The sequence below is a fragment of the Leiobunum rupestre genome, chromosome 10 (genome assembly GCF_980474605.1).
Source record: "Leiobunum rupestre chromosome 10, qqLeiRupe1.1.hap1, whole genome shotgun sequence".
In the NCBI taxonomy this organism is placed as follows: Eukaryota; Metazoa; Arthropoda; class Arachnida; order Opiliones; family Sclerosomatidae; genus Leiobunum; species Leiobunum rupestre.
The window spans coordinates 27,354,470-27,382,305 of NC_143393.1; the positions used below are offsets into that span (position 1 = coordinate 27,354,470).

At 36.0% G+C, this 27,836-nt stretch overlaps 4 protein-coding genes across 14 annotated transcripts; 3 read left to right on the plus strand and 1 right to left on the minus strand.

Annotated features, from left to right (window-relative positions):
- The first annotated feature begins 658 nt into the window (after window positions 1-658).
- nes (lysophosphatidylcholine acyltransferase 3 protein nessy) lies at window positions 659-4,900 on the plus strand. Its single transcript, XM_090160655.1, has 13 exons — window positions 659-1,264; window positions 1,346-1,453; window positions 1,605-1,711; window positions 1,874-1,967; window positions 2,530-2,567; window positions 2,627-2,734; window positions 3,404-3,471; window positions 3,606-3,714; window positions 3,785-3,871; window positions 3,935-4,101; window positions 4,182-4,329; window positions 4,398-4,556; window positions 4,678-4,900. Exons 1-13 carry the CDS (start codon window positions 1,156-1,158, stop codon window positions 4,804-4,806), a joined length of 1,431 nt encoding a protein of 476 aa, XP_090016781.1. The 5' UTR covers window positions 659-1,155; the 3' UTR covers window positions 4,807-4,900.
- Window positions 4,901-5,882: 982 nt separating this feature from the next.
- LOC149925302 (uncharacterized) lies at window positions 5,883-6,860 on the plus strand. The gene is made up of 3 exons (XM_090160589.1): window positions 5,883-6,026; window positions 6,394-6,569; window positions 6,666-6,860. The coding sequence occupies exons 1-3, from the start codon at window positions 5,975-5,977 to the stop codon at window positions 6,717-6,719; spliced, it is 282 nt and encodes a 93-aa protein (XP_090016715.1). The 5' UTR covers window positions 5,883-5,974; the 3' UTR covers window positions 6,720-6,860.
- Window positions 6,861-13,980: 7,120 nt separating this feature from the next.
- LOC149925303 (uncharacterized) lies at window positions 13,981-21,630 on the plus strand. Of its 11 annotated transcripts, none has more exons than XM_090162026.1 (12): window positions 13,981-14,138; window positions 15,591-16,263; window positions 16,363-16,575; window positions 16,647-16,940; window positions 17,252-17,411; window positions 17,528-17,739; window positions 18,171-18,257; window positions 18,649-19,800; window positions 19,881-19,980; window positions 20,585-20,691; window positions 20,763-21,035; window positions 21,134-21,630. In XM_090162026.1, exons 2-12 carry the CDS (start codon window positions 15,640-15,642, stop codon window positions 21,332-21,334), a joined length of 3,423 nt encoding a protein of 1,140 aa, XP_090018152.1. In that variant the 5' UTR covers window positions 13,981-14,138; window positions 15,591-15,639; the 3' UTR covers window positions 21,335-21,630. The 11 variants fall into 11 exon arrangements, with proteins under 11 accessions (XP_090018152.1, XP_090018153.1, XP_090018154.1 ...); XM_090162027.1 differs by having other exon boundaries at window positions 20,585-20,679; window positions 20,760-21,035; XM_090162028.1 differs by having other exon boundaries at window positions 20,585-20,679.
- On the minus strand, window positions 21,367-22,844 carry LOC149925304 (B-cell receptor-associated protein 31). Its single transcript, XM_090162033.1, has one exon. The coding sequence runs from the start codon at window positions 22,692-22,694 to the stop codon at window positions 21,972-21,974; it is 723 nt and encodes a 240-aa protein (XP_090018159.1). The 5' UTR covers window positions 22,695-22,844; the 3' UTR covers window positions 21,367-21,971.
- Between the last annotated feature and the right edge of the window lie 4,992 nt (window positions 22,845-27,836).

Sequence of the window (27,836 nt, forward strand, 5' to 3'; positions counted from 1 at the left end):
TCCTAGTCAAAATCAAAATGTGTGTAGAAAAATATTTGGTAAAAGGAAATATTTTACCACTAAAAATATTTATATTCTTTAAATATCCTTGTTGAAAAATTAATTTTTGATGAAAAAAAATATTTTTAAAGGAGGTGGATTCCCAGTCAACTGAAAAAATAACTATAAACACGAAATCTTAGATTTTCTAATAGTTTTACATCAATTTCTGAAAATTTTAACACAAATTTCTCATATCTACATGGTAGGTTATTTATTTAGTTCATAATCTATGTATATCCCACCCTAAAAATTTGCCACCGTAATTTTAACAGAATGGCTTTGATGAGTATGATTTTTGGGTGTCGGTTAAATAATAAAATTGGATTTTAATATATTCTAAGCAAAAATTTATAAAAAGGTGATTATGTTTTAAAATATTCTGGAGTAAGAAACGGATTAATTGATTAAATGGGGTAAATTCGAAATATCGCTGGTGTTCCAATTTTCAAAGAAAACGGAGGTATAGAAATTTCATCTCGAAATTTGTTTGGCACGACTTTGATTACGCGTTGTCGATAAAATTGCAACGCCTTCTGGAAGCTACAGTTTAAATTCCTCTTCGGTGTTTTCTGTAAGAATCGCAAGGGCACGCGGCACTGTCTTTCAATTTAATTACTTTTAATATACCGTACGATTTCCCCTTTAAGCCGTCTTTAATTATTACCATGGAGGAATGTTATTACCGTGGGCCATTGATGAGGGGAAAGTAACTAGCAAAGATTTATCCCCCTATATATAATTTAGCCTGCTTCTTTCTCCAAGCCTCAAATTTTTTTGATTAGAAAAATAATCGTTTGCGTAGAACGCTCGCGTCGTTTGCGGAGAAACGTAGTAATATCCCTCCTCCTTAAAATTGGCTAGGATAAAAGTGAAACGGTTCCACAACAACATACAGTACTCTTGACTCTAGCAGTACTGATAATTTTTAGTCAGCCTTGGCTTCGTCGCGTTGCAAGACTGAGTCGAAACAGTGAAGCCGTGTGTCGCAGAATGATAAGCTGCTGACGAACTGCTAATCAAATGCTGTAGTAAATATTATCGCTAAAACTTTTGGGTCCTGAGTGTTTCTTTTTTATTCTTGTGCCATTCATTCAACGGAAATAATCGTAAAGTATGTCTTTGCACGACACTGGAAATACAGGAGGGGGGTGGATTGGCTATTTTGCCCAATCTGTTGGGGCTTCTGAAGCTGCTTTCAAACTTTTGATCTCGCTATTGTTAGGTAATAATATTTTAATATGAAAATTTATTCCTCTTTAATATATTGTAAAGGTATGAAAGATTGGTTTAAATTTGTATTTAGGCTACCCTCTCGCACTTATACATCGTCATTTACTGTTTGGAAAAGCGCCCACGCTGCAGAATCTCTTCGTCATTGTCTGTGGAGTTAGTATTGGATATTTTAACTATGGTAAGGTTGATAACGTTTGAATCGAAAGCTTACAATGAAATAAGTGATAGGGGTGTAACAATAGTTTAATATTTATTATTAGACCCTTATCTGCAAACAGCTGCGTAACTCATTTGGTGAAACTAATGACTATGAATAATTTCTCTTATAGGAACTCATATTATCCATTCGTTGATATCGGTATTTGCTACGTACATTTTATTGCTAATATGTGGTGGAACGTTATTTTCAGTGGCTGTTACTTTCATATTCATGATGGTATGTGTCCAATTGAATTATGTTAACATAAAGGTTAATAACTGATTAGAATGCAGCTTAAAACGATTAGTTAGCATTTTTTTTTATGAATATTAGTCAACCCTATTAGAAATCCAAAAATAATGATAAAGTAGGTATTAGAGTTTCCTCTATCTGTTGTAGGGCTATCTCCTGGCTGGATATTACTCAACGGGGACAGGCAATTACGATATTACTTGGAGTATGCCTCATTGTGTTCTTACCTTGAGACTGATAGGTGATTTGATATTTTTATCACTTGAGTTACGGGGGAATTTTTGGAATTTTTTAGTATATCTAGAAAAATGTTTAAAGAATCAATCAGAAAAAGGGTCAGAAATTTATGAAAATTATTGCAATTTTATAATAAACAAATCTTAAAAAAAAATTTTTAAAATGAGCTGTGCCTCATATAGAATTTGTCATTTACATGTGCTTTTATTTTTTTTGCTGCAAAATGACTTCCAGTCATGCGATCGAATAATTATCATATAAAAATAGTGTTATTAGGTCATATAGTAAAGAGTAAAAGAAACAGTCTTCACCCAATTTCTAGCTTTTAATAAACTAGCAGATTGAGGCCACCTGCTGTAGACCTGTGCATGGTTTTATACTCTTCACAGTAATAAACGTAACCTGGTGTTTTAAGTGGCTAAAAGCACTTGGTTATTGATTAATATTTTATTTCATTGCTCTTATCGTAAGAATTCTCTTTTTATTGGAATAATTATTAGCTCACGTTTTTTTTATTGAGAGAAATATGCTTAATCTAAGAAATGTTTTAAAATACACTTTTTTAGGGCTTGCTTTTGACATTTATGATGGCAAAAAGAAAGTGGTAGGGTAATTGTTTTGTGTATTTCAGTTTGAAATTTAAATTAATAAATTGTAATTTAGGAAAAACTTTCGGTTGACCAAAAAAAGAATGCTTTGCAGAAATTGCCAAATTTCTTAGAAGTGGCTGGACACAGCTATTTCTACGGGGGATTTTTGGTTGGACCGCAAGTATATATCTTTTATCTTTCGTTGAATTTTATCGTACTTTTAACTAGACAATAGATAATGTTTCAATTGACATTTTGTTTGTTTTTTCTATCCATTGGAGCTAACCAGTGTTTGAGGTTTTTAATACAAGGATATTATTAAGTCCTTCATAGAGATAATGTTCGCGAGTGAGGAAATAAAAATACCAAAATATAACCTTGAGTTTAATCAGCAATTATGTTTTAGTATTTTTGGGCATTTTACTATGCCAAATGTAAAAATTGTTTTATAAATATTTTGTAGGCTTATCTCCGAATTTTATATTAGGCTATTATCAAAAGTAAATGAACTGAAATTATCAGACTGCTTTACTCCTCATGTTGGAGGCGTTTTCTTTATGAAGAGTCATTTTTAAATTGAATTTGAAATTTTGCGTGCTCCTAGGCCGAAAAAGAAACGTTTTTGTTCTTATGAAACCATTTTTTATACATAGAAATAGCTATACCCACAATTCCCAATATATATCGCGTTTAAAGATGGGGATGGAAATTAGATTTTATTTGACTTTATTTTCTCATAAGGAAAACTCCCTCCAATTCTGAGCCCTATTTCGATAACTTGGTTCATTTACTTCTGCTATTATGAAAATAAATATTTCCAATCTATATGTTTGAAAATTGATGGTTACAGTTTTCTATGAGGCGCTACCTTGATTTCATCAATGGTGCTTATGGCCAGAAAGGAAGCAAACCCAATTGGTTAGAGACACACATTCTATAAACATCCTATTATATTAAGGAACTAAAATAAACCTATCATTTTGTTCCTTACTATAAAATAGGTTTATTTTACTTCCTAATTGTTTTCTAATAAATGTAAAAACGTTAAACAGTGTAGGGCCAGGTTTGAAGAGATTTTTGTTGGGTGTGATATACATGACAATATTTCATGTTGGAAGTTTATTATTGCCAGAGCGCTATGTTCTTACGGAATCATACAATGTAAATATAATTAAATTGCGCTCATTATAAAAATTTTCATTATAATCTTAATTTTTTGTAAATGTTACAGATGTTGCCATTTTATAAGAAAACGTTTGTGATAGCATTATGGGGAAAACTTGTGCTGTATAAATACATTGCCTCGTGGCTGTTGTCGGTTAGTGAGATTAATTGCGTAAATTTTTCAACTTTTGTAATTATAAGAATTTTTCAAAATTAGGAAGGTAGCTGTATTTTAGCGGGTCTAACGTATAATGGCAATGATGAAAAAGGGGAAGAATTATGGGATGGCTGTACCAATGTTAGAGTGCATGGATACGAAACTGGTGTTACGTTTGATACGCTAATAAAGACTTTCAACGTCAACACTAATTTATGGGTCGCTAAGTAAGGCAGTTTTTGTTTAGTTTATGCCAAATTGCAGCTCAAGGACTAATCTTAATTATTCTCTCGCACCTTTTCTCTAGTTACATTTTTAAAAGATTGAGGTTTTTGGGTAACAAATTGGCTTCCCAATTTCTCTCCTTGGTTTTCCTGGCCGTATGGCACGGTTTGCATTCGGGCTACTACATGACTTTCTTCATGGAGTTTGTTGTTATGAAGTTTGAGCGAGACGTAAGTTATTTGCTTAGTTGTTCAAGTTAGTTGAGTTGTTTAAGCTTAAATTATAATTAATATTTTAGGTTGTGGGATTGATTCAAAAATATCCCACGCTGGTGAGCCTGACCCACCATCCTGCAGCTCAGATTCCACTTTGGATCATTCTCAAATACTTTCAGTTGTTTATGTTTGCCTACAGCGTTATTCCATTTGTCATGCTCTCTTTCTCAAGATGGTGGTTGGTAAGTTCGGGTGGTTGTTAGAATAATTTTTTTTTAAAGTCTGATATGTTTCTCCAGCGTATCCAAATCAAAACTTCAGATTTACTTTGAAGTTTAGCTAATTCAACATTTTCATTTGCAGGTTTATAAATCCGTATACTTTGTGGGTTACATCGTGTATTTGGGCTGGCCACTTGTATTTCCTTTCATAAAATCTGCTTTGAGAGGCAGTGGTTCTAGTGCCAAGAAAACTAACGGCGCTGCCAACTAACGAAAGCAAAGCGGCCTGTTAATTCTTTTCCATTTTTCGCAACACAATCCATTACCATTACTATGAGTAACATTAGTTACCAGCTTAAGCACAAGATGAAAAGACCATCATCAAACTTTGAAATGATATTTCCAAAACTTTCATTCAATGTCTTGGAAGAACTAGAGGCCTACAAAAACCATTCTTCTTAAGGTGTCGAATAGCCTGCTGTTACTTTGATTTTTGACTTAAGTCTTAAATTATAAAAAAAAAATATACAAAATGGGATGGATTCTATAATATTTTGTGTGTTTCAATTTATTTATTATTATCTCGGTATGGTTTAACTCATTTTTAGAGTTTGTTATGGGTGTTGCCTTCTTTTCTTCTAATATTGGCAAATCGGTAACCAAAAGTTTAGAATGATGAGTTATGTGAGTTTTATGTGGTTGACATACGTACTTCTGCGTCTTTTAAAAAGATTAGAAGTGTGTATTTTAATATGCAAAATTATCCTTTAATTTGTACATGAATACAAAACTATTCTGGCTCTTGCATTATATTTTCCTTGAGTATTCACTCTGCTTACTTAGAGGATTCGAAATGTACAGGCTGTAGTGTAGGAGTCTTGAAGTTAAATGCTTTCAAAATATGACTATGCCTTTAGAAAGTTAGATTTGACTGTTTTTTACACTATTCTAAACAAAAAAAAGTAAAATCTAAAGCTGCCATACTACCTAAATAAAACAGGTTCAAAATGTAGAAGTATTAGAAAAGTTCCATTTATGGCTTGTGCTTTTTGGGCACCGATTTTTCAACTCAATAAAATATTAAACGAAACTCTCTGTAATTCTTTTCAAAAATTGTTATTTACTTAAAAAATTTTATTTTGGGGCTGTACATTTTGACAGTTGTTAATTAAAGATAGATTTTGTTACATTTATTTTTGACTTAAAAATATAGATTATTATTTACTAGTAAAAGAAGTAATATTTTAAAATTTCCCGCCGCTTTTGTTGTTGACGAAGTTGGACACTACCACGCCACCACTACAAAATCGCTTTTATCATGTTATCTTTAGATGGAGCCACTGTCTCTAAAAACTAAATTTTATTTAACCTTGGCGAAGAACGGACATAGTCATATTTTGCGAATTAATTTTTATTGTGATAAGTTTTTTGCAATAATAATGAGTCGTGCTGTTGTTTCTCGAACACTTTTGAAACTTCAAAAGCTTCAACGTAAGTAATTACATACGTTTTCCTATGTTAATTTGTATTGTATTTTTATTTGTGGATTTAAAGGAATATTTTTATCGATGAAAATGTATGACCTTTAAGCCTTTGTTGATAAGAAATCGATAAGTTTGTTGAAGCATAGGTGGGGGTTTGGGGGAACAGAAGAGGTCATGGGTGAAGTAAGAACCATGCCGGTTTTGTTTATGATCTAGCCCGGATATAAAACTTTATAGATAAAAAAATTTAGAAATGCAATTATTTTTAAATTTCATAATTATAAATGACCCCTACCTAATCAGTATCGGCCCTCTACTTACGTTACATTAAAAATATATAGAATTTGTAAATTTAGACTTATTAAATATGTCAGGTGTTCAACAACGAGCATCATCTGGGGGCCATTATGTGACTGATTACAAACCACCAACGATGAATGACCTTCCAGTGCCGAAGGGCTCGTGGCAAGACGGGTATAATCAGAAGCAAACGAAATATAACATTCAATTAGCCGTAGCCTCAACTTTCTTTGTTGCTACTCTCTCATTCGTAAGTATTCAAATCAATTTTGTTTTCATTTGGATTCTAGCTTTCTATGTATGCCAAAGACTGATTCGGTATAACACTGTTATTTTGTGCCATTAGGCTGTAACCAGTGGTCTCATTGATTTAAACAAACCACCGAAAATGAAGAATTAGTTGATACACGATGTTTAGTGTCATAAAAAAAACCAGTAATGTACAGTAAATTAATGGAAAATATATACCTGTGATTCAAAAAAGATTATTGTTTATTAAGGGAATGGGGTATATTCACGGGGTTTCTGATAGAAATTAAAGGTAGTTTGCTTTGGATATGTAAAAGTAAAAAAATGTTTTGCCTTTATTTGGGGTTGCCTATGAGGGAATGGAATCTTTCAGCCCAATTTCTAACTAGTAAGTTGGAAATATGTCATAGTCAATGACAGGTTCTACACCAACTCTTTGTTGTCCCACTGTTATTCTAAACCTTATTAATTCGTTAGGTGGGGTGGCGGAGTGGTTAGCACTTACGCCTCGCAGCAAGAGGAGCCGGTTCGATCCCAGCTTGTGGCACTGGGTGAAAACTTGGAACAACTCCTTCTGCGTTGAGTTTGCAAGTTCTCTCCCCACTGGTTTAAGGGGTTTTTCCCCGAGCTCTTCGGTTTCCCCTTCCATAAAAACTTGTGTAGGTTAACGGTAATAGTTAGTGTAGGGAGATGTTGGCTCCTGTGGCATGAAAAGCTTGCTACCACCCTCCTACGCATTGTAACCTGGCCACCTGTTTAAAGGGAATAGAACCTCCAACGTGTTCTTTATGGAAGACCCCATCAATTTCCTTTATTCACTTCACAATCAGCGATTATCAGCGCCGCCGGTGTGAAAAGCCATGGGAGGCAGCGGACGATATTGGAACCCTTGGAGGGCGACAGAAATACCAGAGGTTATATTCCCTTTAAAGGCATTATAAGTCGCTAGATGACTTGGGCGGTGGTGCCTTGGGTATTAGCCTAGCTGATTATTATTATTATTATTCGTCATTCCACTAAAATATTTTAATATGAATAAAACGCCTATGGTCTATCCCCTTTATTTCATAACCGAAAATGATGATCCATTTTAGAAAGGTCTTCAACATGTGGAAAACAAATCCTGTTTTAATCCAGAACGACAGGAGAGACTGCTATAAAACTGGCAATTACGTTAGAAAACATCATTGCTAATCTAATTTCTTTCTAACAATCTGGAGGGCTATTAAATGCAAATTCAAAATTTTTTTGCCCCAATAATGTGGTAGGTTGTTTCACAGGAAATCGTTTTTCTCTGAACTGCCATTACAAAAGCCCAATTCCATACTTTTAAACCTTGTAATATTTTGATTACTTCGAGTCGATAACTTTACCAGCGTTAAATATAACTCGCATAGGAGGAGGGAGTAAAGTTCCTTGTGTCGTAGGGGCGGTGTCGTGTTTCCCGTGTCCACTATATTTTAGCCTAGGGTATAGTCCAAAGGGGCGGATCCCACCCCCTTAGTTACGCCTATAAAGCGCCTTTGTTTCATTTGCTAGAAAGATAAAATTATTAAAACTTTTTGTAACTTAGGATTATAATTATATATTAGGATTAATTCGCCGTAAAGGATTTCTAATTTAATTGCCTAGATATTAGGTTTATTTACCGCGAAATGTTATTACGCTTATATTTCTTTTTGGAAGGCCCCCTTTACGATATAATCGACCAGAGGCGAATACTCTTCGCCTGCCCTCGAGCGGCTTACGTCGAACTTCGAGCTACACAGTTACTAGGATTGAATGTAAAAAGTAGGTAGCTCCGGTCATCTTAGAGTAAGCCAAAAGTTTTCAACAGGATTGCATCAAGTTAAGAGTGTTTAACTGCAAAATTACCGCGTTATGTAAATTTTAGCATTTCGTAGTGGCACTGGTTGTTTTTTTATTGAGAAAGCTAGAATAAGTAATTTTTTTAAATTACTATGAAACTAATATTTAATCAATAAGACAGTTTCAATAACCGCACCGCCATCTATCGGCTTTAAAACTAACTATTAGGATTGTACTTTCCACAACAAAGTACGGAAGCCTAAGCTGACGTCATAGGTCCACCAAGGGAGGGATTCAAACTATGTAAAATTCCTAAGGGGGGCCGAGAAGGGGGTGAAATTTTAGTAAAGGCAGAGTTACACCCAGGTCTACGCCACTGGGTCACGCTGAGGCATGACGTAAAAGTACCATCCTATGTTGCTTTTTCGTCTAGCGGCACATGTCAGATTTTATTTAAACTCGCTTATTGAAAATCCACCCATTTGAAATATAAAAGTTTTAGTTGAAAAAGAGTCTTGAGCTCTAAAGCTACTGCTGTAAAAAATGTAAAGACGTTTGATTAAAGGATTTTAAAATTGAAATAAATTTCCATGTGTAATTCTTCTATGAAAAAATGTTTAAAATACTATCCTTAATATTTAACTGAGAGTCATAACATGGAGTCTAAACATGCCCCCACCCGAAACGTATTAATCGTATGTACAAATATTATTATTTTTTTCCTTTTTTTTTCAATTGTGTGCCCCCCCCCCCCCCCCGAAACAAAATCCTGGCCACTGCTCGTTGCCCCCCCCCCTACGCCAATGAGGGTAGAAATAGACGCTTCATTAAATCATTTTCGAGTAAATTTCCAAGAAGTAATATTTCCGGGAGCCAGGACCTGCAAGTTACTGTTTATATAGTGCTTGTTTAAATCATGGAAACTTTTCACTTATACTAAATGTGTTCCCCTTTTAACCAGGTAGTTTTTTTAAGGCTTAGCAAAAACACGACGTTCTTTTTTCAGGTGAAAAGTTTCCATTATTTTAACCACCTGTTTTAACAAGCACTATACAGGGTGTTTCAAAAGGTTATGCAAAGTTTTAGGGGCGAGTTGAGAAGTATCCTTTTTTTCCCATTTTCTTACGATGAGTTAAAAGAGCGCCAGAGAGCTTCCAAGTGTGGCCTACTAGCCCCTGGAAGTAGGCTGCAACCAGCGCAAAACTAAGCAGCAGGGACTTTAAATACTGTTTAAGTTTTCTTTTTTACGCTGGTTACCTCGATTTGTTTACAAAGTCCTTTTCTATCTATCACACGAATTCAAACCTTAATGTTCGCATTTCCCTGCTGCTTGGTTTTTCAGCCTACTTCCAGGGGCTAGTAGGCTACACTTTGAAACTCTCTGGCACTCTTTTCACTCATCGTAGGAAAATAGAGAAAACACGGGCATACTTCTCAACTCACTCCCTGCAGGTCCTGCCTCTTGGAAATATTACTTCTCGGCAATTTCCTTGAAGATATTTTAATGAAGCCCCTATAGAAATTTTAAGGATGGATCACCATATTTCGTGAGCTTTAGGAAATTATAAGGCCCAAAAATGTTTCTAATGTTAATTTACGCTTCCCCTCTTTATTTACATATTTTAACATTTTTATCGATGAGGTTTGCTGGACGAACTTCCGTTATCCCTCATGATTTGAACGTGGGGGAAGGGAATCTCTCTTTCCCCTCCTTCTCCACAATTCGGAAGGAGGTGGCTTACTTCTATAGGGAGATCTGGGCCTATGCTTACTGTGATGGACGTTCCTAGGATAATTTTGACTTACTTTCTCAATAAATTAAGATAAACCCAACTTATAATTATCGGTAATCAATGCAGGGTGACTTCAAACGAGTTTCACTTTGACGACAGTGTTGAGCGCTAAAACTCTTCCTAAATAATGTACTAGAATTTTTATTTCTAATTCTGATAATCTCTGTAATCTAGGAGCACCCCATATACAAGGAGAACACAGTTAGCCTTTAAACACGCTAACGCAGCGTTGTGTACAACTTTCATAATTGTGTGGGGTGCTGTGTTTGTTGCTCCTAGCTTTAATGTACGATTTGTATGAATAAAATGTTTATAATGAAATGTTTTAGTCATTTTGTGCACCTCACTTTGAACAGCGTAATTTGATGTAAATCGTATTTGTTTTAATTTGATCTAAGTCACCTGTATTTATAAAAAAAATGATTGGAATAGCAATAACAAATATGAGAAACCAAATTATACATAAAACTAAGAATAATTTTGATTTTATTTGTTTCAATTCGCGAAGAAAAAGGGAAATAAAATGTATCAAAATCAATAAAATAAATCTGATTTAACTGTAATAAATGGATTTGATTTTTTTATTTGAAATTAAAAGAATCAAACCTATACCCTTTAAAATAGAAAATAAATATTTTTGATGTGATGTAACAAATTAATAACCTCACGTTTCAATATTAAATAAAAAAAAACTTTTCAAAGATAAACTTTAGATTTTAATTAAGTTATTATTGTAAATATTATTAATTTCACAGTATGATATTAGTCTGATTTCGAATCATGGGGAATTTACTGAATTTGGTAATTTATTTTCTGTTATCACTGTAAGCAGTTTTTTATAACTTTATTTTTTAGTCATTTTTATTAGTAACTTCTTATATTTTATGGATGGCCCCAAAGACGTGGTAGTTAAGTTGACTTAGCTGCGTAGATTACCTTATAAGAGATGATTATAAACCAAGTTATAAGCTTCAGTTACTGAAGACAATTAAATCTAAAAAATCTAAATATAATCCTTCAATTTGAAGAATTATTATGATTATTTATCGAATGATATCAAAAGCGACACAAGCTTTTGATAATATGAATGGTTCTACAATATTTCTCGTATCCGAATGAAAGACTTGAATTTGCATTATATTGCCTACTGAGGAATAAATGCATAATTTAAAGGAATAATTAGCCTAGCGGGTAGCTCATTTATGTGATAATGTAACCTCGGAGGAAGAACTCTTAGCTATAAATATGACAGAAAAAAACGTCCGGAAATTGAACTCCACCAAATTTGTGACGCCAAACCTACGAGAAATCTCCATTGCTAAACGAGGTAAAGTCCCCGTTGAATTGCCATAGTCTCCAAATATAAATCGCTATTTTAATAGCGGCTAAAAATCTTTGTAAAATAATTATTTCTTTAATTATATTGGACCAATATTGGCGTAAATTCTCGTCGTCCAATAGTTTGCGAAACCGGCAAAGGACAGGGTTGTAAAAGTGTCGTTCGTTTAGGGTCGAGTAGGTTAAAATCGAAAATAGGAGGAGTCGTGCCAAGTGTTTTGACTCTGCTTGGTCTAAAATCGTGTCATCCCCTATCGCGATCTTTGCCCCCTCCGCGTCTCATTCATTATAGTCGGAGAGATATTTTGCAAAAGAGGTGGAGTAATGTTTTACGCTTTTTTTCCTCTCCTCCCCCCCCCCCCCGTAAACCGACTACTCCCCTTTTTGATTTTTATATTTTTGTGCATGAAATTTTTGCGAGAGGAAGCTTGCCGACAAAGAGAGCGAACTTTAACCAAGGTTTCTCTTTAATCGCCGGTCCAGGCTACGGCGTTGGCGCGGTGTAGTGTACAATAACACACCTCCTAATCACCCCCAGTCTATTGACGCCGACTTTTTCCCGCCCTCCCGCGGGTTTGGAAGCCAAGTTTCGCGAAAACTTTTATTCGGAGAGGGAGACTTTTCTCGGTAATTCCTCTCTTCTCTTCCCCCGTCGTGTCGACCCCCTCCTCTCGCGAGATGACGTTACCGCCAGAGGGAGGGGAAGCTTTGGCAACACGCGAAGAAGCGACGGGCGACGTGACTCACCGATAGCCTGGCGGCACCCTATTGGTCGCCCCCCTTTTCTCCCGAGGAATCCGTGGCAACCTGGTCCCCATTGGGCGAGCCGGTTTCCAACTCGAAATGCGCAGAAAGGACTTCGAAGGGAGAGAAATTGGAAGCCGGACGAGTCCAAGTTCACCCCCCGTTCGAGGGGTGTTCGGATGATTATTAAACTCTTCGGGGAAGTAGGGAGATGTTTTTTGGCTTTGCCTACATGGTTGCCAGGCGCTAGTCTAAGTTATCGCCCAATATTTCTGGTCAACCAGCCCAATAAAATTGCCGAAGCTGACGACGGAATAACGTTGGAACCCAATAGATTCGCGGCTGACCCGGCAAATACGTTATTTCTATCAGATGTAGTTCGACCATCCAAAACGTGACACAGTTGAATCATAAATTACAACTTTAAAACTTAAAAAAATGGGAAATTTCATTTTATTTACAAAATAGCCAAATAGGGCGATCGCCTATTCATTCCAGAAACCCCCTTTAGGGGAATTTTATAGCGAAAACGCCGAGAGCTACGGCGTTATTTCTGCCCCTCCCCCTTTCGTAGCCTGTCTGGGGCTTGTGAAGGATGAAAACGACGAGCATGGCTGAAGAAGGGGGGCTCGAGTGTAAAGTGGAGGGGGAGGGTGGAAAATTGCTAAGAAGAGATAATCGGGCGACGCTGCTGGAATATTATTTCGTTACTAAAATAATGGCTGTCTTCTCTCTCGGTGATGCTAACTTTGCCAAAAAATACACTTTTGGTAATTCTACGAAAACAGGTGCATGTTTATTCGTTATAAATCTACGAGGAAAGATAAAATATTCTTATAACGCCAATTTTTAAGTCGTAATTTTGATGAAGGCAAAGCCAAATTTGCGCATTTCATTCGTTGTGCGTCTTTTAAACATGATGATTTTTAGTTCCGTTTAATTCTCACAGTGTTTTACTTTTCGCCAATTAGTGATTTTTTTCAATAGTTACTGTTGAAAAGATAGCAAACATTGGAACAATACTCAATATAGAATTTTCAATAGTAATTTTATTGTAAATATGTAAAAAACCTAAAATTTAATATCTTGAAAATCAAACTTCATTAATTCACTTAAAAATTAATGAAAAAGCTTGAATAATTGTTGCTAATGCCGAATCGAGTTTTCTCTGAAATTAAACAATCTAATTTCGAGGAACTTCAAATTATAACATTATTTTAATAAATTGCGCGTTTATTTCTGGCTTTATTTGGACCCAACCCAATTTTTTGGTGCGAATAAATCTTTTCTCCGCCGACACGAATTTAAACCTTCAATTTAAATTTTCCCCAATCCCTTAAACTTGTTTACTCTTATTTTGGTTGTTTTTTTCAAATTAACTTGGATTTACTGAAATTTCTTCAAAATAAAAGTTTTTGTTCAGTGTGTACCAACTTGCCAAGCGCCGGGAAACAGCTATCGCAGACGGGGGAGGGAGGCGTTTTGGGGAGTTTCACAAAAAAACTTGGAGAACCCTCGTTTTGGAGACAATTTAAGCTATCGCCCCTGGAGAAAGAGGAAAAATGAACTTTCCCATTCAATTATCAATATATCGTTCCGTAGACACCCCTGATTGGACAACTAATATATTAAGGGAAACAGCCGTAGGGTTACTGGTTAGCTTTAAGACCCGCCCCAACTTCGTTCATACCCGCCAATGGGACGCTATCTAGATTTCATTGGTTTCCACAAAGGAAGTTTTCTACCGCGAATCTGTAGCTTTCGCGCGGAAGGACTTTGTCTCGGAGTTCCGTCGAAAAGCGAGATGCCGTTTTAGACGATATTTTCCTCCGCAATTTCAACTTTTTTCGCCTGTGATTTTCGTCGAACGAATGGATTAACGTTAGGTGAGAATTTATTCAAATATAGGTCTATTTCATTTGTTTATTTGGGAATGGTTCTATTTTCCGTCAATTATTTGTTTGCTACGAGGTACGCCGGGGGAGGGGCGAAATTGTGGGGGAGATTTTGTATTCCAAATAAGCCGAACATCTCTCAGAGGCCAAAGAGGCCCAGCGGGTACTGGCGGTCGTAGACTTTTTACATTTTTGGAAAGATATATTCGGTCATATTCGAACTTACTGATTATAGCAATCTAGTTTATTTATATTTAACAAGCATATATTCGGTCATATTCGAACTTACTGATTATAGCTATCTAGTTGATTTATATTTAACAAGCAATTATTTTTTTATTTAAAACATTTAAGACCATTCTATCATGGATTAGTTTAGTTAATCCATGATTCTATTATCGCAACGTCCCTATTTTTTAATTTTGTTCTTTTCATAGAAAATATAGTAGAGAAAAAGCAACTGTAGCTTTGGCAAAACGCGTTGTACTTCCGGTTACAATTTATAATGTAGATTAGATTAGACTTAACTTAACTATGGTTCAAAATGTTATTGGCGGGTGGTTACATCATTTTCTTTACTTTTCGCGAGTCGATGGCTGGGCATCAATGACTTTAACATTTCCGCCACCAGATTTAACTGACGCTAGGGGAGCTTGTCGCTAGTTACGCCAAAACCATGTCATAGCGCGTGTTGACAGAAGATTTTTCTTTTTAGTTCAGACTTCCTTTAAAGGGCCACACCGGTGTTTGAAAAATTCGAACCGAATTTAGCACGTAGTAGCAAATACGACCAATCCTGTTCTGGAAACTAGCGCGTGAAACAGGACAAATTCAAACGCCGCTGTGACTCTTTAATAGAGGTTACATTAGGTTACTATATGAATACTACGGTCTTTTGATTGAAAAATTGCTTTGGGTTGCGAGCGTAGTTATAACCACCTAAAATTGAAAATCATTTAGTCAGACGTTATATTTCAATAGACGAGGACTGGTTTAAGTCATAATGTTCCCGGAAGTTAATAGGTCTAGAATACCCCGATACGAATAATGGAGTTGCTATTCCTCTTCTATAGTTTCTGTTCTTTTACCTTTAAAAAAAATGCTGCCTTTCTGCTCGACAAGTTCGACGAATATTCGTGTACTCGTAGCTTTTCTCTTATATACTTACTTCTCACGTACACGTTTACGCCACAAACTTGTTCACGTAAATTGAGGATTTTTTCTTAGAGATAAGAAGGAAGCCTTACCTTAGAGCCATACTAAACTTACTTGTTAAGCCTTTGTCTGTCCACCTAGAATTTCTTTTTTAAGTGTTTTTATAGCTGTAAATTATAGACATTTTATTTTGTCTTAAATTTTGTTACACATTGAAGAAAAGCATGTACCATATGGTTTTATAAAGGTTATTTGATAATTTAATGAATATAAATTACACTTTTTTAGTGTTCAAATTGGAGAAACATCTTAATTACGCCTTGAAAAGAGATTTGACATGAATACGGAAAGCAATCAGGCAACAACCCCTCAACCTGCTCAGCAGCAGGGCATGTGTACGGTGAGCGGAGAAAATATGCCAGTAGCTCAGAACTCTGCTTCACCCATGCAATTAATGCAACCAGCGGGAAATATGATGAATCCCCATCAACCTACACCACCATCTACACCTTTAGTAGCAACTCCTCAAGGAGGTGCACCTACTCCGACACCAAGCAGCACTCCTTCACCAATGCCGCCACCGCAAATGCAGAACACTATGGCAATGCAACAATCTCCCCAACAGCAAATGCAAGTTCAAAATGCTTCTCCCGCCAATATGTGTCCTCAACCTATGGCATCACAGCCAATGTGCTCTCAATCAATCGCAACTCAACCCATGGTGACTCAGGCTATGTGTTCGCAACAGCCTATGGTTTCCCAATCAATGTGCTCTGTGTCAGCATCTCAAACTATGGGCTCCATGGCAGGCTCGGTGGCAATGCCTTCGCCTGTTTATTCTATGCCAGTATCGCAATCCATGTGCTCTTTACCTGTCTCCGGGGCAGTTTGCTCTATACCTCAACAACAAAATATCACCAATACCACGCTTTCTAATGTTCACCCTACACCTCTTCAACAGGTATTGTTTTTTAATTTATTGTTATTTAAAATTTTTGATTTCTTTCAAGAAAGAATATTACTCTGGTTTTGGAAGTGGTATATTGTATATTTTACATAGGTTCAAGTTATTCAACAACCTCTTCATAATCAGTATTTGCAACACCTCTACGCTTCCCAACCTCAAATGATTCTTCCTGGCAATTTAACAATTCAAAACTTGGGAGGCGGGCCTAGTCTCAGCTTGCAACTGCAGCAACAGAAACCGAATTTAGATCATAAGGGTCCTACTGGCGCTGGACCAAATATAATTCCAGCTTCATCGATGCAAGCTGTATGTACTTAACCTATTCACAATCCATTCGGAATTAATTACCATTCTATAATTAAGAACATTCATTTTAGACTGAAAATTATATGGAAAACTACCAATCTCTTCAAGGGGTTACCATTAGCTCTGGCAATATGGTATCTGCGTCTGGACAAATGATAACTTCGGGAGCCAAAACCTGTGTTCCTAGTCAAATGCTTACTGCCGCTGCCCGTCCCACTGCTATGCTTCAGGGACAAGGTGGATTTGGCCCCCAAGGTGGAGGTCAAACTGTCGTAATCGGGCAACTGGGAATGCTCTCGAACCAACCTTCTTTAATGCCAGCTCATAACAAAGCTTTAGCTGATCAACAAAAGGGAAAAACTTTCGTAAGCATTTTCATTTAATTTATTCTGTGAAAGTTGCAAACATTTTTCACGCAGAGTTGTTTCATATTTTTAATTAATATTTGGCATTAGATTTTCTAAAAATTACCAGTTTTTTTTGGGTTCTTATTTTTGTTTAGAAAATGGTTTCTTTGGCCACCCTGATGGGAAAACAAAACTTTTTACGAATAAAAAGTTCAAAATACTTACCATAACATAAGTTTTTGTCCATAAAATGTTAAATAACGCAACTATCTAAATTTTTGGTCTTGGGAATTAAGAAGCCCGAAAGTACATGTAGAATTGTTTCTTAGATTATGAACCAACAAGCTACTTTACAACCAAAATCACCAATTCTCCCACAGCCTGTCGTCACAAGCGCCCAGGTGCTTTCCAACTCGCAACTTAAACAACTTTCATCTCCCCAGCTGATAACCAGTCAAGCCCCTATGATTGGTGGTCACACACTCTTTGGTAAACCATTTTTTTTACCTTTATGACCTTAATGTCTCGCACGTTTTGCCAAATGGTGTATTTTTACCATTGGAATTTGTAATTTTTCCAAAATTCATTATTGTTTACGTTTGAAGGTAATCTTCAAGCTCTGAGTTCCTTGCCACCAGGTCTTTCTTGGGCAACGGCTGGTGGTCTTCAACCATCTGCGCTTTTGGGAACAAATACAATAATATTCCGCGGCCAACAGTCTGATGTGTTTACTCAAGCCATGCAGGCTGTTCCCGCTGCTGCCCAAGCTAATGTGCAACCAGCCCAAATGCAACAGCAAGTCGCAAAACCAAAACAGGTTATTTTTCCCAATTTTATTTTTTTTTGGGTTGGACTTGGAAGTTTGCGTAACTTACAAGTGGACTAGTGGATTATTTTTTCATATCATTAACCCCAAGAGAACAATGTGTTAAAATGGCTCTGCTAATTTAGGAATGTAAGATTTTAGCACATTGCACTCCCTTTATTAACAACCTTTATTAAAAACTTCATTATTCATTTTCATCATTTCTTACACCACATTTTTTCTACTAACATTTAATCCTAAATAACCCTATTTTTTCTTGTCAAAAATCTGGTTTTTAAATGATTTTTGCCATTCTTTTGATAAGCAAATCTTTCACTTTCCTGTACCCCCTTTTTTCATGCACGATAAATTCATGCTGTCCGGGACATCTGTTTAACCGTCAACTTTGGCTGGTGTGATTGCGGGCTCTGGGCTTGACTCAGGTGCGGCCGGCTAGTTCGGTTGCGACCCAGACAGCCGTCACGACTGCACTCACGGTTCAAACGCATGCACCCCCCTCTCGAATACAGGTAAGCCCCAGTGCATTGGTATGCGTGTACAGTTATCAATCGTCGGACAAAAGTCATTATAAATTCTATATTACGCACCTATTATTTCCTTCTGAGAAAAATCTGTTAACTTCTCGGACAGCATGAACTGCTCAGATCATTTTAAGATGTTATAGTTATTGGGTCAAACAAATGTATAAATTATTTTCGAACAAAATATTGTACAAATATATTGAAATTTTACTGTAATAGGGCCATAAACTGAATATCTTATTAGTTGGCCCTTCATGTTGTTTTTAGAAAATTTGCACAAATTTGCTCCCTTCTTTAGGCAAACGATCATTTGTATTGAAACTTTATAAAAGTTGAAATTTTCCTTAATAAGTGTATGTTATTTTGATCCTGATATCAGTTTATCGTGTCTAAAAATATTCAGCCGAAACCAAGAAACCGAGGAACTCATGCCAGAAGTGTCGGTGTTCAGCAGCAAGTGATGCCAAGGCCATTAATACCACAAATGGCAACTTCCCATACTCAAACACAAACCCAAGTTACTCAGATTGCACCTCAATTGCAACAACATCAACAACAATATCACCAGCAGCAGCAACAACAGCAACATCAACAGCAGCAGCAACAACAACAACAACAACAACAACAACAGCAGCAACAACAACAACAACAACAACAACAACAACAGCAGCAGCAACAACAACAACAACAACAACAACAGCATCAACAACAGCACCAACAACACCAGCAGCAGCAGCAGCAACAACAACAACACCACCACCACCACCACCATCAACAAGTTCAATTTCATCATCAACAGCAGCAGCACCAAATTCAACAGCAACATCAAAAAGCTGATGCTTGCAATCAAACTAGGCCTGCATCTACCCAAATGAAAACTACTTCAACCTCTACATCAACAGAGCCAAAAGGACATTCTACAGTTCAAATGAGCTTTGTCAACATCGCCCCTGCCCCTCCTGCCCCTACTCCTCAAGTTAGTGTTCCACCTGTTAATATTGTAGTGGCTCAAAGTCAGAAAATGGTGACAGCATCCACAAACACATCACCAACCCATCAAACTATCACGAACAACGTTTATACAAATGGACCCAACAATACCCATCAAATTGCTCCTTCTCTTGCAATTCATTTACCACCACCCCCACTGCCACCACCACCTATACCAGTTTTATCCGTCACTGCATCTACAAATACGGAAAAGAGGACCTCTGCACCACCACAAGTGGTGCAACCTAAACCAACAATGGCATCCGTGATGCCCCAAGTTGCAGAAGATATTGTCAAAACGAACTCTAAAGAAAATTCCTCTGCCAGTGCTAATAAAGGTGAGGACACCTCAGTGGGTAATCAACTTGAAAAGAAAAATACCGGAAGTGGCGATGGTGATGCGAGTGTTACAAACACTACCACTGAAATTTCTCTTAAGGACAAACAGCCCCAAAAAGCAATAGTTAAGCCTCATGTGCACGATGTACTTACGCATGTTATAGAAGGTTACATAATACAAGAAGGATCCGAGCCATTCCCAGTAAGTTCAATTTCATAATTCTTTGAAATTTTCCAGTCATTACATTTTAAACTAACTATTGTATTAATTTAAATTCTCAGGTTGCTAGATCATCACTTTTGACTGATACAAGTCCCTCTAAACTTAATGTTAACAATAACGAAAAGCCAGTAGAAGAAGATTCGATTCCTACTGCTAAAGGTGAGAAATTGTTATTTTTAATTAATTTCTTTTTAAATTATGTTGCAATATTTGTAGCTATAGTACCTGAATAGAACGAGTACTTTTTGTCTCAGTGTCTGTCATTGGGCATGAGCATGGTTTAGATTGTTGACATGAACGTAGTCGCTATTTTAAATATTGTTTTAAGAAAAGGAGTGAATGCTGTTGAGGGTTGCGTAGTGTATGACTGGTTGTTTGTTCCTTTTCTATTCAAATTTGGCTCGGTGATCCCCAGAGACCGTAGATACGGAGAAACCAACTGACCCACCGGAAGAACTTGCAAAATGTGAGTTTTGTGGAAAATTCGGAATCAAGAAGAATTTCAAGAAATCCAAACGTTTCTGTACCAAAAGCTGTGGCAAAAGATTCAATCTAGCCAACAAACAACCTTCATTCGGTAAACACGATCAACTGAAAGACCATTTTTATCATTTTTGTTTATTGAAAACGATACTTTTAGTTTCGTGGTCTTAGTCGCTCCTTTATTTGAAACAATATTTAATTTTTTTAGTTTATTTGGTTTTTGCGCATTTGGGAACCAAATTAAGGGGTTATTTATTGGTAAAATGTTATATTTTGGTAGAAATGGGAACGGGAAAAGTTACAAAGAAGAAGAAATCTGGCATGAAATCCAGGAAAGGTTGGAGGAAGTCTCAAAACCCAAGAATTACTTATAATGTTGGTGAATGGGTAATAATAAATTAAAAGCCAATAATTGTTTTAGCGTCTCTGATCCTTGTGTTTTCGACAATACTTAGCAGCAACAAACGGGAGAAGGTGGTACAGAATCTAACCATGTTTTAATATCTGGAACTGATTCTTTTGTGGGTGATGATTCAATGGATGGCATTTTAACAAGGAAAATGGGTGGAGCTGTTCTTGAACCTGAAATAGAGGGTGAAACGACGGATACTCCATCGGGACCCGAAAGCTCAATTTCTCCCACAACACCATCTAGCAATAGGGAAGAAATGGAAGTAGATATGCCTGAAGGAGCCGCAATATACAATTCTAAGAGTCCCATTAAATGGACGGTAAATAGGAAATTTCCTTTTTTAAAATCTGCAGGGTTGAACGCTTTGAAATTTATAGTTAAAAGGTGTAGTTTGTTAATTTGTTTTCATTTGCGCAGGTCCAAGAAGTTGTTGACTTTGTACGAAATCTACCAGGTTGTTCGGATTATGCAGATGAATTTCGCTCTCAGGAAATTGATGGACAAGCTCTTATGTTGCTCAAAGAAGATCATTTAATGACTGCCATGAGCATGAAATTAGGCCCAGCTCTGAAGATATGTGCTCGTATAAACTCTTTACGGGATGATACTAATCGATAATACGCAAAAGTATTTTCTTTATTGAGGGCTCTTGAAACTTTTAACATAGAATCATCATCAAAAACAGAGTTACTTTCCATACCCGATATAGTTTTTAATCATTTTAAGTGCCAGTTTTTAAAGAGAACAATTAATATATTCGTAATTTTGCAAGGTGTAATGTACAGTCTTGATTTTTAAAGGCTAGCCTAAGAATGCGGTGAAGGTATTTGTATAAATTTTACAAAATACATTTAATAATTTGTGTATTTGTCTTAAATTTAATTATATAAACATTAAACACTTCATGATTTTGGTTTATTGTTGATATTAAACAAACTTGAAAGATTACAAGATTAATTAATTTGGTTTCTAATAAAATTATTTCAACATAAAGATTAAATCAATTTCAAATAATTTTTTGAAATTTAAAATTTTCTAGACATTTGTGACAATCCTAAGTTTAGTTAACACTGAAAAGAGAAATTATTACGAAGAAAATGTAAAAGCCCTAATTCAAACGTAAGTATTTAATAAACTTTTAGTAAAGTTGGTTTATAATATAGTTGTAAATTATAAATACACAAAGAATTTTTTTTATTAGAGATGCATTAATTCCATCTTAGTGCTTAGAAACTTTCACCCTGTCATCAAGTTTTCACTCATCCTTCTTACCCCCGGAACCACTGCTAACTTTCATTTGCAGAGTTGAATGTTCTTTCATCAGTCTGTCATACTCTTGCGTTAGAGATGCCGCTTGTTTTTTCATTGTATCAACATCTTTTAAGGCATGATCTTTCTCTTGTTTTGAGTTCCGAAGTTCATCTTCCAAACGCTTTATTTGTCTTTCAAATTTCTCTCTTTCCAGATTACCCGCGTTATCCGCACTCTCTCCAGCTTCTTTTTTAATCTTGTGCTCCTCCTTCATCAACTTCTCTGCCATCTGAGTAGCGCTTTGGGCTTGCTTCATAGAGGCTTCGCATTGGGCTAATAAAGTTGCCTGGGTTATGATTAAGGACATGAGCCGTCTAATTACGAAGGACAGAAACAGAGCGAATCCAGCAATATAAAAGTTCCTCTGGGCTCTGAAGAGTTTCATATTATGTTGCATTTCGGCATCAAGATGAGCATGTCCATCTTGGTCCATTTGTCGTGATGCTGTATATTTATACATATCTCTGATGCTGTCCAGAAAGAATAGTACCAATATGATGATGAAAACCATGAAATAGATGTTTCCTTGACTTGAAATTGCCTTCGCAAACTTGGATTTGAAGAGCTTTTGCCATCGTTTTGGTGAAATAAAAGGAAGTAGTAATACCAAAATAACGAAAATTTCAGAGTACAAGAACGTAGCTATTAAAGTCCATTGAAGACTCATTTTACTATTATTAATAAGCTATGAGAGCAAACCTCTAACAATGAAAGTGGCCGGATTAAACTAAACTCGAAAGTAAAATACGACGTAAGAGTTTCATTCGAGACTAACATATACGGCAATAACGCCTTTGATTTCTCTACAGAGGGCACTGAATAATCGTGTCACAAGACTCAATGCGTCATAGCTACAGAGCCAATCACGAGTTCCCTACTATAATACTACGATTTAAAAAAAAATAGACAATTTGATGCAATATCGCTATAAAAATTATCACATTTTATCCGTCGAAAATAGGTATGTTTACCTTGGAGTTATACAAGCATTCCTAATGAAATTGTATCGATAACAAAATTTTATCACAATACTATTCGCGACTGAAAACTATCACTACGCCCCCTTTGGTTCGCCATTGAAAACTTGATAGGTTACATCATTGAGTTGGGAATATTAATCTAGAGATCCAATCAAATCTGCTCCCCGCGAAACAAGTTTTTGAAAAATACGAATGTGCCGTCTGCTCTAAAATGACGATCAAACGTTATCATATGACCCGTGGCGCCATCCATTATTTTGAAGAAAAAAAATATTTTTGCTTGAAAACGCGTCTTTTTTTTTTCAAAAATAATAAACTTTATTTTGGTGCACATGACAACTAGGCCTTCGCACCATACACACCCTGATACAGATACTCAAAAACAAAACAAAAGAAAAAGAAAAAATATATATACAGAAAGATAAAAGTTGGCAGTCCTTTCGACTGTTCGCTCTTCTGTGTTTTTAACAAAAAAAAACAAAACAAAATGACTATTTATGTCTGCTTTGTATTCTACTTGCGCTTTAAAAAATACCCTCTATATTAACTCAGTTGATATAATTTTGTGTTGGGATACTTTCTAGAACGATGGGTATAAAACTGTGCTCTGCTCCACAAATTTCTGAGCATTGGCCGTAGAATACTCCATTTCGTAGGGATAAAAGAGGGAGTTGGTTGATTCGCCCTGGGACAGCATCTGCTTTAATTCCTATTGAGGGCATTGCCCATGAATGGATTACGTCTGTGGCTGAGATTAAAAGACGAACATTAATATTAGTTGGGATTACTATTCGATTATCTACTTCTAGTAGTCGGAAATTATTTCTTAAAAGGTCATTTGTTTGGATTATATAAGAGTCAAAAATAATGTCTTTAAAATCTGTGTATTCGTATGACCAATATCATTGGTGCCCCATAGTCTTAATAGTTATGTTTGGGTGGTTTGTTTCATCCATTATATAAAGTAGTTGTAGCGATGGGAAAGCAATAAAAATAAGTATGAAGGCGGGGATGATTGTTCAGAAAGTTTCAATTTCTTGACCCTCTAGTAAGAGTCGATTTGAGAATTTATTAATTAATGAATTAATTATTATATGAAACTAAGATAGTGATTAAGATTAAAATAATTAAAGTATGGTCATGGAAAAAGATTATTTGTTCCATAATAGGTGAAGCTGCGTCTGGGAAGAGAATTTTATTTCAAGTTGCCATAATTGAATACTAAATTTAATTGGGTGTTAGTGTGACTTATAGGTGGGTGTTGATGGGCCCATTCTACAGAAGTTGGTATATGGGAGGAGAATACTATAATTCGTTGGGCCACTATACTTTCTCAAATGATAAAAATTAAATAAATTATAGCAATTATGGACAGCGTGGAACCAAGTGAAGATATAACATTTCATGAGGTGTAGGCATCTGGGTAGTCAGAATAGCGTCGGGGTATCCCCCCCAAACCAAGAAAGTGTTGGGGAAAGAAGGTTAAATTAACCCCCAAAAATATTAGGATGAAATGTGTCTTTAATCATTTAGGATTTATAACTAGTCCTGTGAATAGAGGCATTCAGTGAACAATCCCCCCTATAATGGCAAAAACCGCTCCTATTGATAGAACATAATGAAAATGTGCGACCACATAGTAGGTGTCGTGGAGAATGATATCTAGTGAAGAATTTGCTAAGATTACACCTGTGAGCCCCCCTATAGTAAATAAAAAGACAAAGCCTAGACTTCAATACAGAGAGGGGTCTAAATTTAGCTTTGATCCGTGTATTGTCGCTAATCAGCTGAAAATTTTAATTCCTGTAGGTACAGCAATGATTATTGTGGCAGCGGTGAAGTATGCCCGTGTGTCTACATCTATCCCGACAGTGAATATGTGGTGGGCTCATACCACAAAGCCTACATTATTCCTAGTGTCCCAAACGGTTCTTTTTTTCCTGTTTGGTGTCTAATAATGTGAGAAACTATCCCAAACCCAGGAAGGATTAAGATATATACTTCTGGATGTCCAAAAAATCAGAATAGGTGTTGGTATAAGATTGGGTCCCCCCCCCCCCCCCTCCCGCGGAGTCAAAAAAAGAAGTATTAAAATTACGGTCCGTTAAGAGTATTGTGATAGCCCCTGCGAGAACTGGTAGCGAAAGTAGGAGAAGAATTGCTGTAATTTTAATTGATCAGACGAATAAAGGTACTCGTTCAAAAATTATTCCGGGGGTTCGTATGTTAATAACAGTCGTGATAAAATTTACAGCCAGTGCCGTCTTTCCCATTGGGCAAAAAGGGCACTGCCCTAGGGCCCCGAGATTCTGGAGGGCCCCATTTTTCAAATTGTGAAATGCAAAAGAAATTTTAATCATAAAAATGTTTTTAACATTGGTCGAAAGTCCTAAACGTATTTAGTCGCGTGTATAGACAGGGTAAATCTAAAACGAATAAAGACTTTTGGTTGTTGGTATTTCTAAATTCAGAATAAGCTTCTTCTTTAGTAGGACAAGTGAAACTATTTGAACCGATAGTTGTAGATTAGAGTGACGATGGACTTCGCACTGGAGGTTAGAAACTTGGGTGGAGTTACAGGGGTCGCCCATAGCTTTGCCCAGGGGCCTCCAATTAGGTAAAGACGGCCCTGTTTACAGCTCCTAAAATTGAGGAGATACCTGCTAAATGCAAAGAAAAAATAGTGAGATCAACAGAAGGCCCTCTATGGGCTAAGTTTCTTGATAGGGGGGGGGGGGGGGTAGACTGTCCATCCTGTCCCGGCCCCACTCTCTACTATGGTTGATCTCAAGAGTAAGAGAAAAGAAGGTGGGAGTAATCAAAATCTTATATTGTTTAGACGGGGGAATGCTATATCTGGGGCTCCTAGCATTAGGGGGACTAGCCAGTTTCCGAAACTTCCCATTATAATAGGTATAACTATAAAGAAAATTATAACAAAAGCGTGGGAGGTTACAATTACGTTGTAAATTTGTTCATTCTCTATCATTGAGCCTGGTTGCCCTAATTCAATTCGAATTAGGATACTCAGGGCAGAGCCAACTATTGCGGCTCAAACTCCAAAAATTATATATAGTGTCCCAATATCCTTATGGTTAGTTGAGCATATTCATCGCGGTAAAATGTCTGAAAATAGGAGGTAAATTGTAAATTTATTAATGGGTTACTCCTTTTACTATGGTTTTATAGTTTAAAAAAAATTTAAAATTGCAAATTTTAAGATATACTTTATTAAAGCTTAATTTTGATTAATGTAAACTTTGAAGGTTTATAGTTTTTTTAACTTAAAGTCTTAAAAGCTTAGGATGATTAGAGGGCCTAATAAAAGGAATAAGGTTGATAGTCAGTTTTGTTCCTTTTGCAGATTTGGTGGTCTTTGACTAAATATAGCTAAGGCAGTGTAAGTAATTCGTAGATAAAAATATAAGTTGATTATAGAACTTATTAACATTAAGAGAATTAGGGGGTATCTAGCATTTGCCAGTAGCAGTATTAGGACTAGGATCTTTGGGAAAAATCCAATTATGGGGGGTATCCCTCCCAAACTTAATATCAGCAAGTAAAGGGGTAGTTTTGACCCCTTGAATATAAATATGGTTTTGTTGAGTGAATTAATATTATGTTTATCTAAAATATTCGATAAAATAGCTAAGGTGATTGAGTAGACAAGAAAATAAATCATAAAAACTTTTAAGTTAAGCTCTAGTGCCACTAGAAGCCACGCTAAATGGGAGATAGACGAAAGTCCCATAATTTGTTTTGGGGCGGTTTGGTTGAATCCCCCTATGGCCCCAAAAATTAATGATAATACAATATAAAATAAGAGATTTATTTTAGTTATTGTTAAGGTTACTAGAAGTAAAGGGGTCAATTTTTGTCATGTTAGGATAATAAATGTGCTTAGTCAACTGACGCTCTCTAATAGCGTGGGGACTCAGAAATGTACGGGGGCTGACCCTATTTTTGTTATTAATGCTAAGAGTGTAATAGAAGAGGATGAAAAATTTATTTCTATTTGTACGGATCTGATAATAAGTATTGAGGAAGCCACCCCTTGCACAAAGAAATATTTTATAGCAGCTTCTGAGCTACTAATATTTACTTTATTAATGATTAAGGGGATAAGGCCTATCAAGTTTATCTCGAGGCCAAATCAGACTAAGAATCAGGAGGAAGCTCTTAGGGAGATTATTGGCCCTAATAAAACTATCATTAAGAAAATTAGGTTGGCAGGTTTTATGATTATAAAAGGAGTTATCCTCATCGTTAGGTTATGGGCCTAAAAGCTTAGTTAGCTTACTTTTAAGTTTTGGTGTTGCTGCACGGTGCTCTTTGAAGGTACAGGAGATAATTTGTCTTATTAAACTTAATTTTTCTTTTTCTTTTACCCCCCAAACCAAGAAAAAGGAAAATTAGGTTTTATTATACTTTATTATTATTGTTAGGCGGTTCAGTTAGGTATTCTTTTGGGAGGCTATTGTTTTGTTTGAGTTACTGGATAGATTAATTTAAGCTAAAATCTTTTATAGTTGCTTTAAAGTTTTATACGCCTTTTGATAGATTTTGAAGGTAGAAATATTATTTATGTTTATCTAATTTCTTTATGTATAGATTAAAGTGAATTAGCCAGCTAAAAGCGTGCCAGCCGCTGCGGTTATACGTAAGATTTATATAAAGTTTGTTTATGCGCATTTTGGCTATAATTTAAAAAACAAAATTGGGTTAACTAGTGAAATAGTATCTTTTAATAAATTTTATGGTTTGTTGGATGAAAAGTTAGGGTAAAGACTAGGATTAGATACCCTTCTATGCTAGCTTATATTGTTTTA